The sequence below is a fragment of the Anabrus simplex genome, chromosome 1 (genome assembly GCF_040414725.1).
Source record: "Anabrus simplex isolate iqAnaSimp1 chromosome 1, ASM4041472v1, whole genome shotgun sequence".
Lineage (NCBI taxonomy): Eukaryota > Metazoa > Arthropoda > Insecta > Orthoptera > Tettigoniidae > Anabrus > Anabrus simplex.
In genome coordinates this window covers 803,477,180-803,491,896 of record NC_090265.1, presented here as the reverse complement: position 1 = coordinate 803,491,896, position 14,717 = coordinate 803,477,180, and the positions used below count along the sequence as shown (strand labels likewise).

Sequence of the window (14,717 nt, the reverse complement as noted above, 5' to 3'; positions counted from 1 at the left end):
ACAAAAAGTGTACTCGTTGGAATTGAAATCGTTCGTTGGTGGAGGTGCGGCTTCCTTTTACTACTGGGGTGCTTTCCTTCGCTGTAAAGGAGGGACGTCGGATCTATCTTCATTTTAGAGATAAAGTGCCTCTGTTTTTAATGTTTACAGTGTTGCATCAGTGGTTTTAAATTTATTGAATTTTGAGTTTTTTTAAATCATAATAACATAACTTTGTAGCGAAAACTCTTACAAACATATTCCGTTTGTGATCTAGCTGTGAGGAGTAAACTCGCCCAAATCGAAACCGCCCTGCGGTCGAAAGTGCTTTTACCAAGCTAATGGCGAAAATTGATTGGAGCCAGTAGATTATTTTGATAGATTTCGACTTCTATTTGTGTCTTTTACCGTTATTATTTGATCTGTTTGTGAAAAACGAAAAAGAGGGTCATTTTATTACTCAACTTACGTCTCCATGTGACTTGTTTGTCGTATTTCAGTGGTTTTAAAACATGCTTGTTCTCGAGTTAGTGGTGTCTGTGTACAGACGGTCATCAGATACATTTTGATGTGTGACTTTGTTATGCAGATTTTGCTTTTTGGAACTCATTTAATCTCATTTGAAGACTATTACGGTGGATAATAATAAAAGGTAGTTTCACTCAAGTAAAAGTAACATTTTTTCTTGCTGTGGGATTTATGAGCTTTGTTTCACATTTCATTACCCTTTGACTAGGTTATCTGAAATAAAGCTGCGATGATTGCTGTATGTATTTGCTGTGCAAGGAATTCATTTTACTCCTTATTTTGTAATATATTCTGAATGAAGGTCCTAAACATGTGTATAAGTACTTAAGAGTGATTCTCCACTTGCATGTATGTTTAATGGTATATCTAGTGCAGTGATTATAACTTACTTTTCGGTTGTAATTACTGATGAAAAAAGCAAGAGTAATTACTAATGGCCCTTACGTTTCCAGTCAGTGGATATTTCAGCTGGGTTGATGACTGTTATTGTTAGTATTTAAAATATTGGTTAGATTACGTTAGAGCACCCAAAACGTTTAGTCTTAACAACCCCTTTTATTGAGACTAAGAGAATTAGGAGTTAATGGATTGTGTGTGAGGAAATACTCGATGGAGAATATGTGTAGCAAATTTGTTTCTTTCATAGAAGTAATTATTTCGTGAAATAAAATTACATTTGAAAGTATGTGTAGGATAGTTGATTTTAATGTAGAAAAATGAAAGACTCTCCTATAATACTGTTAACTTCTACTTGGCAAAAGCAATGGTCTAAATAACTAGGAATGAAAATAATTTATTGCCTGTTCACTCTAGAATATATTCAGGGCACTTATAGTTTGCTTGATTCCCCTGTTTCGCTTGTCTGCTTCTAGGAGTGTATATAAGGCCTTTATATTTCCAGTCAGTGGATGTTTAGTGGTATATTTAGTATAGTGATCTGTAATTTACTTTTTGGTTCTAATTAGTGAGGAGTCTTTGACAGCTTACAATCTAAAAGGCCTTCATTTAATTTTAAGTTGATATTCTATCTCTCTCCGACTAAATTTGGGGGCTGTTGCCTACTCAGATGGCCTGAAAAAATTGGAATGTTACATGACCAATGCGATGACAGCCTCAACCTGCCAGTTGGCTCTGGTGACTAGGTTTGCTTCCTCTCTCTACAGAGAGACATATATGAACATGTTGCAGTTATGGTGGTTTTACATTTACTGTTCAAGTCTAAATTGAGTCGAAGAACAAATATTTAAATCCTACAAACACTCTACAGTACATCCAGCTCTTGTTTGACGAAATCTGAATGATGCCCTGCTTAAGATGGCAAAACGGATCCCAGTAAAAATAGTTACAAGGGGTTGTAGGAAATAAAAAATAAAATGTATTAGCAATCTCAAACTTGCATATGGAAAGTTAACTTAAATGTAAAAAGCTAATATTACTCGCGACACTTTTAGTGATACCTGGTCCCCCCTAGTGCTGAATCGGTATACCTCGGCAATCTTCGAGATTCATATTGGCAGCCTTTGAGCACAAACTATGAATGGCCGTGCGACAACTGGCGTACACTTTAATTACTAGTACTGTTGTTATTTACACAGCAAAGCCAAAATATAGAATTCATGTTAAGAACAAGATTCAGATCGAGAAATATTTTATAATGTGTGACACAGTTGTTGACTTAAGATAATGAAGATTTAGAAAATTCCTATTGATGGATCATATTATCGATTCAGTTCAGATTTCATTTCCATTCAGTTGGCAGTATTACCAGAACCTGGCTAGCTCCCTCCTTACTCCTCACCCCTGTACAAAGAAGAAGCGCTAACACTTTTGCGAGTAATATATGAGAAGACAGAAGTCTTAAAAATGTTACTGATCTGATACACAGTACTGAAAATCCTTCATAGCATGTATGGAGGTGGCTTTGCTTTTTTTTTTGTAATGATTTGGATTTATCTTCCTATTGGATAGTATTTTGGCAACATAAAGTTTATTGTACAGTGTACAATATAACTTTTCCTTTTGGGAAGGCCTGCAGATAATTGTCTTGGGAAACTGGTAGAAGGATGTAGGTTGGATGAAATCAACATTACTTTCTTTAAAATATATTATGGTGCCTTACATGATATGTAGTATATTTGTACTGTTTATGAGTCTGTTAATTTCAGAATGAGAACCAAGTGCCTTGGTCTATTTTAACAAAACTCACAGGCAGAAGCTGACTTAAGTGAGACTGCAAGGTACAAGATGCAGAATAATGCCTTTACAATTTTTGACCACCGTCCTGAATGGATTTTTTTCTGATGTGCCTTGCTCTTTCTTGGTGTTCTTTATTGATGTCTTATGCACCTTGGCACCTTTCCCATTTTTACCCCGTACACATTTAGCTTTTTCTCATCAGATTTGACCATACATAATCCTATAAAAGTAGCTGCAAATAGCCTACCGGTACTACATATAGGCCTATAATAGAAAAAATCAATGAGGAATTTCATACGTGCATTAAAAAATTATCTGAAATGTATAGCGTTTAAAGAATGCTTTTAGCTTCAGCTTTTTATTTTTTAAATTGTGCTGGGTTTTGTCTCGAAATCTTCTGCTAGACAAAAGTTATAATTTTTATAACTTTAATTTTTAACATTCTTACTGTGTGTTGACTTAATATAATTTTCTTGTTCTCAGATAAGTTCATTCAAGTAATAACTTAAATATTTAAACATATTATTGTGCCTGGTTTGTGTGTTCAAATGATTGGTCTTAAATCAATTTGTAAAAGTAATAATTATGGCTGTATTTCATTATACCAACAGGTGCTTAAGGTTTCAGGGATGCCATTGTTACTATTATCCGCGCACTTTTTAGTGATAGATTTTTGTACTCGTTGGAGAAGTAAGAAGGGTTCCGTTAATACTGCCAACTGAATGGAAATGAAATCTGAATTGAATCGATAATATGATCGATCGATATGAATTTTATAAACCTTTATTATTTTAAGCAAACAACTGTGTCACACACACAATATTTAATACTATATAACATTTCCCGTTGCGAAAAGTGTTCCTAGCATGAATTCTATAGTTTAGCTTTGCTGTGTAAACAACAACAGTACGAGTACTTAAAGTGTACGCCAGATGGCGCACAGCGATGATAAGCGATTCTTAGTTTGTGTTTCAAAGGTTGCCAATACGAATCTCGAAGATAACCAAAGTCGACCGATTCAGCACTAGGGTGTAAATCTATCACTAAAAAGTGCGCAGATAATAAATGTTCCTTAGAAGATTGATTATATGCTGGTGGTGAATTTGCTAGTACAAAGGCTTTGAATATTAATTGGTTTGATTTTGATCAAACCTCTGCCTGTGTCACTTCAAAAATTTTTACAAGCTGGTTAATGTTAATTACTTTGTGCATAATTATATTTGTGATTTCTTATTACTGTTAGGGTCTAGAGCCCTCTGACTGAGAGGGAAAAGAAGAGGAGTTCTGACTCTTTGAGAAATATTTTAAGTAAAGCAAGAGAAGGAATTTGCAAGAGACTTTCTAGGCATAAAGGTTGTGAAACAATAGTTAACTCATGGATATTGGGAAGGAAATATTACTAGAGGAGCCTGTCTGACAGAAGCAATGTTAGATTCAGCCTGAAACCTTTGACCGTCTAAAACAACCCAAGTTGTAAACTGTTGGGGATATTTGTTTGACTTCCTTATTCACTGAAATTTGTTGATGATCAATGTTGAAAAGGCTTCAGAAATATAGATGGTCATTTTTAACTGCATTTAATGATTTAGAATGCTGCCTAGCTAAGGTGGTAAAGGTATCCTTAGTTCATCAGGAAGGATGTGGGTTTGATTTACCCATCAGGAAGATGAAAATTTTAGAAACAAGTTTCCACTTCTGGAGAGCACAGGGCCCTGAGGTTCACTCCCCCTGTACCTAAAACCAGTAACAGGTTAATTCAGTGGGATGGGGGGGGGTAAAGGTAGTTGGGCATAGAACTAACTAGCTAGCTCTATCTCGTTTAGTGTCAAGGTTACGGATAGTGAGTGTGAATGCCTTTCAAATTTATGTTCTGGGCAAGCATGTAAGGCATGTGAGGTAGTAATTAATAGCATTACAGGCCTTTTGATAGTCCAATAAGAAATTGTAATTTGTGTATCCATTGTCTTTCCTAGAAATAAGTAATAGGGTGTAACAATATGAAAGCAGTGTTTGATTTTGTTTTTTTAGTAAACAATATACAGTGTTTTTTTCTCTTGTAAGGTCGGTAGGATGTCTGAGGAGCCGAGCACCTCCTCAGCAGCATCTCCAGCAGCTGTCTTGCACGTGCGTCATCTTCGTCGAGCAAAGCTAAGTGATTCACAGCTCGAGACGATAAGTCGCGAAGAGTTGTTGAGAAACTGGCGAGAACTGGACTCCTATGTGGACATGCTTGAATCCCAGGCTGCGACCCAAGAAGGTAGTAGTGTAATCTCATCATCACTGTTGCTTCCCACCAACCATCCCGTGGGGATTGGTTGACTTGTAGCTGCGCTCCACTGGGTGTCAGTGTGTCTCATTAGACCTGCCGTACTTTAGATATATTATTATTGCAGGATATTCATTGGTAGGTATAGGCAGTGCTTTGTGAGATACAATATTGGTTTAGCTCTGTAGTTGTTAAGGTGATGTGACGTGCTGTGGAGAAGAAGTGCTGTAAGTTGAACCTTGGTTCAGATGCATCATTGATACTGCTGTAACTCTGGATCATCGAGAGCTGTAGTCATCTGATTATGCTCAGCTTGATTTCAAGTTGTGTGTTCTGGCACATGAAATAGAAATCTGAGTGCCATTTACATTTTAGTTTTTGATACAATACCAGTATCAATATTATGAAGCTCAGTGCCGGTAATGTGTGCGTGTACTGAGAATCAGTATGTAAACAACGATTTATTTTACGTTTTTCCTACCCTCATAGTCTTGGTTTAAGTCTTGATACAGTTCTTCCTAGTTACGTACGTTTCTCGCAAGATACCTGTGCTCACAATGAATAATAGCCTCTTATACTACATTCAGTTGTGAAACATATACTCTGGGAGCAGAAAGAAGTGCCATAATTATAGAATCTCAAGAGCGCGCGAGAGAATCTTCTGAACAGCATGCCACGATTTGTAGAATAAACGCTGGGGAGGAAATTAAAAGTATGTTTTATCTCACCCTGCATGACTTGAATGGTGAGTGCTGGTAAGCTGTGTGATTAAAAAGTGTTTAAAGTAGGTGTGAGAACATTTCATGTGAAACACCTCTGTAATTCTTAAACAAATTAGTTTTCTTGACCTTCATAATTAATTATAATATTAGTAATGCCGTGGGGCAAGTCTTCAGTAATTTGTGAAGGAGGTAGATAGATTGCTGAAGAATGAATGTAGCTTAACCGGTGGTTAGTCTTGAGCACAAAGGTGATTTATAATAATCTCCAAATTTAACACACCTATCCAATTTATATTCCTTCCATTATGTTCTAAGACTTGTTTCTTTTTCTTTTTACAATGGATACAATTTCACCATTTTTGTGCTAAGACAGCCTCTTGCATGAGTTGAGCTTTCTTCATCTAGTTTCTGCCTCTTCTCGTAGTGATATTTATGTAGCTTCAAAAGTTCCAGTATTGGAGCAATATATATCCATAATCTTAGTAGGATATATATATATTTACTGTGACAAGAATGTGAAATCTGTAGAGTAATGTTTTCTGCTTTAGTGTGGCAAATCTTCAAAAAATAACTTTTATCATACAAAAGCAGAAGCCTTCCTCTCACAGTCTCCTTTTCCCATTGGAAAATGAGAATCTTGGTATGATATGTGGAATGTTCTGACAATTTGTTCTGTAAATTTGGAAATCAGTTTGAAGTTCAGCCCAAGGAGAAAATTGTTCTAAGATGTTATTTACTCTTTGTCCTTGCTAGATCATGTTACCTCGCTTTAAAATTCCTTTGTCTGCCCCATTTCTTATATTCAGTGTGTAAATCGGTTGCGTACTTTTTATACTAACAAAAAGTCCTGTGTCCACAAAAATTTCCTGTTATCGCAGTTAGTTTTTCTTCCTACGTTCCAATTTCGCTATAATTTATGTAGAGCTTGAATATGTCTGCTTTCCCAGTTATGAATGTGTTCAATATTTCTATTGATTTCACCTTTTACTAATCCGATAGCCTGTGTAAAGGGTATGTTTTTGTTAAAAAATCTTATTCTGAATACTCGCTTTGCAACTTGCCCTGGAAAATAATTTACTGTCCGCTTCTAATATCCGCCTAGATGTTATAGATGATGGACAGGTAACACTTCATCATTCAATTAAATATCGGTACAAGTTATTACGTAAAACGTCTCTGCCTGAAAGACTTCTGCCTCATGGATTGGATGAATCATTTAAAATGCTGTCTTATCAATTTAGATGGGACATTTTTTTTTGTAAAATTCTCCTTGCTATAAAGTATTATACAGTATATGGAATACAAGAGTATATGATTGACATAAAAGGTTGAAAATTGACAAAGCGTTTCTCTTCTTCATTGCTGACGTCTGTGATGCTTTGATGATGAAAAGTAAGATTTTTTTGATGGTTAATCAGTTACCTCAAAGGCGTACTTTCAACCGCCTTTGATGGTAATCCATCAAAGACAATAAATCCCTCTTATTGAGATTACAGTAGAACCTCGATAATTCAGAATTGGTTAATTCAAAATCCCGCCTAATTCGAAGAAAACATGAGGTACGGTTTAGCATGTTATTTAAATTGTTTACTTTGAAATGTGGATAATTCTTAATTCGAAGAACAATGTCGGTCCCATTAACGAAATTCAGGTTTCTAATTCAAAATTGTCTTACTTTTAAAAAAATAGTATTTTACAGAATAATTTAAATTCAACATTTATCCACGTCATGATAGAACTAGTCTTCTGGAACGTGCAGGGGTAGCTTTCCGCACTTTCACTCCTGTGTATCTTCATATTTGCTAAGTTTGAGTGGAATCGTAATTCTTTTGTATTCAGCATTTTAAGGAACGCCACACTATCACATAGCAGGCAGTGTACAGAGAAGTAGAATCTGCGAACAGTGGCGACGGCGACAACTGGCGAAAAAGCTTGGCCAATTCGTATGCACCAAACAATATTATCAATGCTGATGAAACTGCATTTTTTTTTTTTTTTTTTTAAGTTGAACCCAAATGGACTTATGGTTTTAAAGTAGAGAAGTGCCAGCCGGGGAATCATACAAGGTAGGGGGTCACTGTAGTGTTGCAATGCACATGGAAGCAGGATACTTTCTTCACTCATCATAGGAAAGTTTGATAAGCCACGATGTTTTAAGGGCATTGGGTACTTTCCGCGCAAGTACAGGCCATCTAAAATGCATACACTACAGTAATCCAGTGAATAAAGCACTTTCACAGGGGAGCCAGCATAGATTTCTTCTCATCTTTGAGTCGTGCTTTTTTTCTCTTTTGTTGCGTGAGGTTATGTTTGCCAGTGATTTATCTAAGTGCATTATTTTAATAACGTAAATGAACCTCGTTGGATGCATCTTGGAAAAAAAAAATTTTACCATAGCATTTGAAAGGTTTAAACTGTGAATCAAGTTAAATGCGTGCAGTAACGGGTCTTAGAATATTTTGTGACGTGGCATGAGTTGGCATTTCTGTAATTACGAGTTGGCGGTTAGTTCAAAATCACGTAATTCAAAGTCCTATTTTTGCGTCCCAACAACTTTGAATTAACGAGGTTTTACTGTATTTATTTCCAGTGAAGTTGGTGTTGTCTTTTGTTAAAAATTTTCTCATCAGGTTGTAAGTTTGAGATAAAATAATGGCAAAAGCAGGCATCAAAGACTTTTCTGTAGAACATTTTCTCTTGTTTTGAACCTCTTCTCCTGTTCCAAATATATTGAACAATATTGGTGGGCAGTCTGTACATTGCTTGTTGGAAGAAACTATATTTATGACATAGACCTACTATTTATGTGGAAGAAGCAAGAAGGAAGGTTATGGAAATGTTCAGAACGAATTAAAATTCTTATATCAGCTGGAATTCAGTTTGAGACAATAGCTTTCACTGGATAAAACTTCTGCCTTGAATGCTAGGTTATCTTGTTGGTATTTCAGCTGATGTAAGAATTTTTGTTTTATTGGGATTTTTCTTTAATCTTCTTATTTTTACCATTGCATCTTGAAGTAAACTACATTGAACATGATAAATTATTATTTATTTATTAATTCATTCATTTATTTTGTGTATGTGTCTTTGGAATGTGAATTTGAAGCTGTTAAGATACATCCCCAGAAAAAGGACGGTCATAGTTTTGCAAGGTAGTGTGTTTAAGAGCTTCTGTCGTAATTAAGACAGTAAATTATGGAGAATTTTGTTTTAAAGCATTCAGAACACAATTCATAATTCTAGTCGTAGGAGTTTATTCCATTAATAATACCCTCGCTTGTGCACATAATGATCAGTACAGCCAGTGCAACAGTACATACTTCAGCGGTGTATGGGAATGGTAATTTATCTTTTTGTGTGTGTGAAAAAGTAACACATTTTAAAGAAGAATCTCTTAAATATTATTTTCATTAGACATTGCGTGTGAAATGCCGTTCTAATGTTGAAAATTATAAAAGTTTAAAAGTGAAAACTATATGTGTGCATTGTGGAAAAGATCATATTGAAGCAATTCATGATTGTAATGCCAGCGATTCTTTTTTTAAAATTTTATCAAAATGAAAAAAAAACACTTCATGTGCAAGGCTTTGGGAAGCACAATTGTATGCTATAATCAAAATGGGAAGTGTTCAGACGTCAGTGTGCAGTACTGCTAGCCATTGTGTATTGCTGTACATGGCAGTAATGTGAAGAAAGTGGAAGAATTATGGACCTAATATCTACAGCATCTATAACCAAAATCAGCACATCACTATTGACGTGTATAGGCATCAGCAGTTTCAAAATGTAATGTTGGAAGGCTGCATATGCTACCATGGAGTTCCAGAAACAATTTTGTTTGGATATACTGAAGAACTTGAAAAATCATCCCCAGTTGGTTTAATTATGTTCATCTGGATTGCCCTTCAGAGATTAAAGTAATCAGTACTTTTTCTACTTCGAATGAGAACCATGTTTCTTGAGAAGCTACTAGTAAGCATGAATAACATATGCTACCATAGTAAAAGGTTCTAATTCCAGTGTTTCTCGTGATATTAATTTTAGGATGTTTGAGAGGAAAGTATGTGATCGTGTCAAGTTGTCCACTGTTGTCTGTTATACATGTGAAATTTAGATGACCACTGAAGTAGTTTTCAGTAATATTTCAGGAATTTTTGTGCCTTGAATGTTTGCATTCTGTGCATATGCTCTTTTCTGATTCTTTGCTTGCCACTTTACAAAGGGGAAACTTTCAATTCTAATTGTGATCTTGTTAAAATAAGCTGTTTCATACAGCCTCTTGAAAAACATTTTTATATTCCTTGGATTTTTTTCTGTGGAATTGATCTTTGGTTTAATGGCACTAATGTACCCTAAAGAATTTTCTGTAAGCTTCGTACATTTTCATTGTAAGATAAAACCACTCAGATTTGTTATGATACATTTGCTCTTATAAATTGTGTAGTTCTCATCAGATGATGGTGTTTTTCTTTTTTCCTCCTTTAAGTAGTACATACAGTAATACTGGTATTGGAGGACATATCTCTAGCAGGCTTAAGAATAGTATAGCTATATCATTCCTGTTTGTGAAGATTTTTAAAAAGTTCCCATAATTGTCAAATTTTTTAGTTAGGGTTGAAGGAAGTTAGCACGCTTAACACTGTCTCTAGACTTGGTAGACTTTTTCTTTGAAATACACAATTTATCCAGAATTGGTAGTATGCTCTGCAGTACTCGCTAATTTTGTTCTTACAGTTAGAGTATTACATACATCATTATAGACCATTATGCCTTTCAGCATTCAGTCTGCAAGCCTCTGTGAATTGACTATGTGTCGCCACAATCCTCTATTTGCAACTAGTGCTGTGGCCTCATTTAGTTCTATACCTTTTAATTGTTAGAAACCGAGTCTAACCATCGTTGTCTTGGTTTCCCTCTACTTCTCTTACCCTTCATAAGAGAGTCCATTATTCTCCTAGGTAACCTATCCTCCTCCATTCGCCTTACACGACTCCACCACTGAAGCCGGTTTATGCGTACAGCTTCATCCATCGAGTTCATTCCTAATTTAGCCTTTATTTCATTGTTCAGGGCACCCTCCTGCCATTGTTCCCACCTGTTTGTACAAGCAATCCTTCTCGCTACTTTCATGTCTGTTACTTTTAACTTATGAATAAGGTATCCTGAGTCCACCCAGCTTTCACTCGCGTAAAGCAAAGTTGGTCTGAAAACAGACCAATGTAAAGGTAGTTTCGTCTGAGAGCTGAGTTGTTGTTACAGAATACTGTTGATCTCAACTGCAAACTCACTGCATTAGCTTTACTGCACCTTGATTATTTCTTCAGAATATTTATTCTTTTATTAGCCTCTGCATTCAAATTAAAGATTATTTATTCATTTAAAGAGGAATAAATAAGTTAATTGTCAGATTTTTGTGTGTAGTTTGGGGTTAGCATATTGTGTCTTGATGGACAGTTTTTTTGACACACATAATTTATCAGGAAAGTTAGTATGCTCAGCAGTATTGGGTAATTGTTTCTTTGCTATTAGAGTATTTTTTTTTCAGAATATTAGTCTCTGCATTTCAAATTTAAAAAGTATTTATTCAGTTCGAGTGCTCATCTAGGCCACGGCTGCTTCCTTCCCATTCCTAGGCCGTTCCTGTCCCATCGTCGCCATAAGACCTGCCTATGTCGGTGCAACTTAAAGCAAATAGCAAAAAAAGAAGAAAAAAAGTGCCAATCGATTCCAGATTGATGGGTTAAAGTTGAATTGATATAAGTGATAGGTGAAAATTTAGATTATAGCATGTAAGTGCAAAATCAAACCATGTGGTGTTTCTTATTTTGATTCAGACTGATTTTTATACTGTCATACAATTATACATAGGTTTTTGCATTGCACCGACACGGATAGGTCCTATAGCGATGATGGGGCAGGAAGTGGCCAGGAGTGGGAAGGAATCGACCGTGGCCTTCTACATAGGCTGTGTCGTAATCATTGCTATTAAGTAGCTGCTAGATAAGACACTTGATACATTTAATTTTGAATGTTGGTGTTAGTGGTTCAACATACTCCTCCCTGTAAGTCTTCTGCTTCTGATTGGTGGAGATCTTCACGGTGGAGTTCAGGGATTGTGATGTTTTAACCAAGCAATTATTAGCTTTGTGTTTCCTATAAATGCTCAAACTGACTTTGGAAGTAATAATTTAAAATACAGTACAGCTAAATCATGTCGCAAGACCGTGGCTATTGCAATTAGGATTTAGTTGATACACATTGCTACTAAAACAATAAGGCATTCTGAGTAAAACAAAGATGGGTCTGCAATATTACCAATAAACAAGCAAATTAATAAAAGAAAGAACAATCAACCAGTGCTATTGTGATAAAGGAAATCTTACTTTTACTGGTGTTTCATCATCATCATCATCTTCTTCTTCCTGACTTTATCCTCTGTAACGTAAACTTGTTTGTTTCAACCTTTTCTGCAGATTTGTTTTAAAATATGTCCTCATTTTCACAAATATGGTTATCAGAGATCACTACTTGATTAGGATCACTTGCACATATTAAAGAAACCAGGTTCTGTATTATTCCTGACCCTTTTTGGACTCTTTAAGTCCATGATAAGAAATCTATAAGACAGTATTACAGACTTTGAATCAGGACTCTGAACAGTACATACTGTGATGTGTTGTTGCTATGTCTAGTTTGGAGACTTCAGTGTGGAAAAATGCTTTTGTGTTCTTAGCTGTCCAACCTGGAATGTAATTCAAACCTTCGACCTCTATTTCATTGTCACTTTCACTGGCAAATGTTGGAACAGTGTCACATATGTCTTCTTCAAAATAGCTTTCAACAGACAAATATTTTAAATCACGATACATTACTAACTACTTCCATAGCATTTGTGATGAGAGAAAATATCTGGTTTCTGTTTGTGTGTTTCTTTATTTTATCAGCATTTTTTCCAAGAATAATCATCTAAAGACGATAAAAAGCGTTTAGCGCAGTAGGGTGCTCATATAATCCTCCTTGAGAATGTATCTGGGAAAACAAATTCTTGAGTGAATCATGGCTCATTCCTAGTTTCTGAACTCCTGAGATCAGATATTTCAAGGAGGAGACAGTCACAAGGATAGCTTTCTGGAACACTTACTTAACTTTTTCCTCTTCCAGGTTATACTGCTAATAAGGCCACACATTTTACATAAACTTTCATTTTGTTGTTTTAACTGGAGACCATGCACATTTTTGCTAGGGACTTCAGAAATGGCCGCACTGTAAGAATTTATGCGATCACACCAATTATTAACAGTTACAGTGAATTCACTAGTGTTTTAAGCAACAGTTAAATCATTTCCTATCCTCTGTGGGTGGGGGATGCAGACAAAGAATACACCATGGTATCCTCTGCCTTTCGTAAGAGATGACTAAAAGGGGCAACCCAAGGGATAATGAAATTAGAACCATGAGACTACTTGTTATTAGAACCATTATGTGAGGAACACCATGGGTCAACGTTACTTGTGATCAGTACCACCATGTGAGGAACACCATGGGGCTACGTTACCTAGGGGCAGTACCATTATGTTTGGCACACCATGGATCTGGGCGTTGCTTGTGATTAGTTCCATCGTGTGCATTCCACTGTGGCGGGGAGTGGGCATTCGGTCGCATAGACTAGTGAGAGTAGGTGCTGAGCGCTGCGCTCAAATGGGTTGGTTCCGCTGTGTTGAGAATGGGTCTGCGTTACCTGTGATTAGTACCACTATAGGAGGAACACCATGGTTCTGCTTTACCCGTGATCATTACCGTTATGAGGGGCTGGTGACCTGGAATTTGGACCCCTTTAGATAATAAGAATCGTCCCAGTAAGGCATTGTGAATTGGATCCGCTGTTTGTTTCGGTTTCACGATCATGTTTACGTCATCATTCGTTTTAGATTCTAGTCAGTGGATACATTTTGAAGTTTTAATTTTTATTTTGTTGCACCTCGTACTATTAGGGGCTGATGACCTAGCTGTTAGACCCCTTTAAATAACAATCATCATCATCATTCATCTCCTAATTTGAAATTATATAATGCTGAAGCTGTTCTTCTTGCCTTGCCCAGCCAACCAGACATTGGCGATCAATATGGATAGTGTTCTTCTATCTTCAGCAACACGGTAGAAATGTTCATTGGTTCTTATTCCAGTCCATTCTTGAATGTTCTTGAGACTTTTTATTTCTTTTTTTTTCTTTTTTTTCTTTTTTTTTTCCCTGCCTATTCCTTGCTACCATGTTTGACATTAATTCTCCAGCTTGTCTTATATTAATGACCGAGCTTGATAGCTGCATTCGCTTAAGTGCGGCCAATATCCAGTATTTGGAAGATAGTGGGTTCGAACCTCACTGTCGGCAGCCCTGAAGCTGGTTTTCCATGGTTTCCCATTTTCACACCAGGCAAATGCTGGAGCTGTACCTTAATTAAGGCCACGTCTGCTTCCTTCCCACTCCTAGCCTTTTCCTGTCCCATCGGCGCTGTAAGACCTATCTATGTCAAGGTGGCATAAAAGCAATTTGTAAAAAAAAAATATGTTCATCCTTTCAGTGCCTCTCTAGTTTAGATGACTGAAATTGATTTTGTGGCATGTTTTAATTTTGTGGCTGTCATTCTTATGCAGAGCTTCCACAGGTTCTTTTGAGATAACTTTTCCATCGGAAAATTCAAAGTTTGTATCGAGAAACCAATTCCTAATTAGTTTCAAGAGGTGAGGGGTATCTGCAAAGAAGTATGCATTTTCTGACGTTCCTGGAAGTCCATTTTTTCCAGCGTTTTAAGTCCAGGAAGAGGGTAATGCTGTTTTTGTTACATATAATTGTAAGTTGTATTCCCTAAATTCCTTAACATGAAAGCCGCCGATGTATCTTCATTAGTCAAATTCATGTGGTTTTGCTTGTTTGTGAGGTTTTTCAGTAAAAATTCCTTTCAGAACGTTCACCATTTTTGTGTGGATACTCTGAACAAAATTTTTTAACCTCCTACATTGAATGAACT

General features: G+C 36.2%; 1 protein-coding gene across 3 annotated transcripts in view; it reads left to right on the top strand.

Moving 5' to 3' along the window:
* Nucleotides 1-309: 309 nt before the first annotated feature.
* fl(2)d (female lethal d) overlaps nt 310-14,717 on the top strand; it is a 91,941-nt gene continuing 77,533 nt past the window's right edge. Inside the window, exons 1-2 of one of the 3 annotated variants that reach the window (XM_067136319.2) lie at nt 310-631; nt 4,765-4,960. In XM_067136319.2, the coding sequence (XP_066992420.1) occupies nt 4,774-4,960 (187 nt within the window). In that variant the 5' untranslated portion in view covers nt 310-631; nt 4,765-4,773. Of the gene's footprint in view, nt 632-4,764; nt 4,961-4,984; nt 5,715-14,717 lie in introns of those variants that run through there. The other 2 variants (XM_067136322.2, XM_067136320.2) reach the window with 2 other exon arrangements.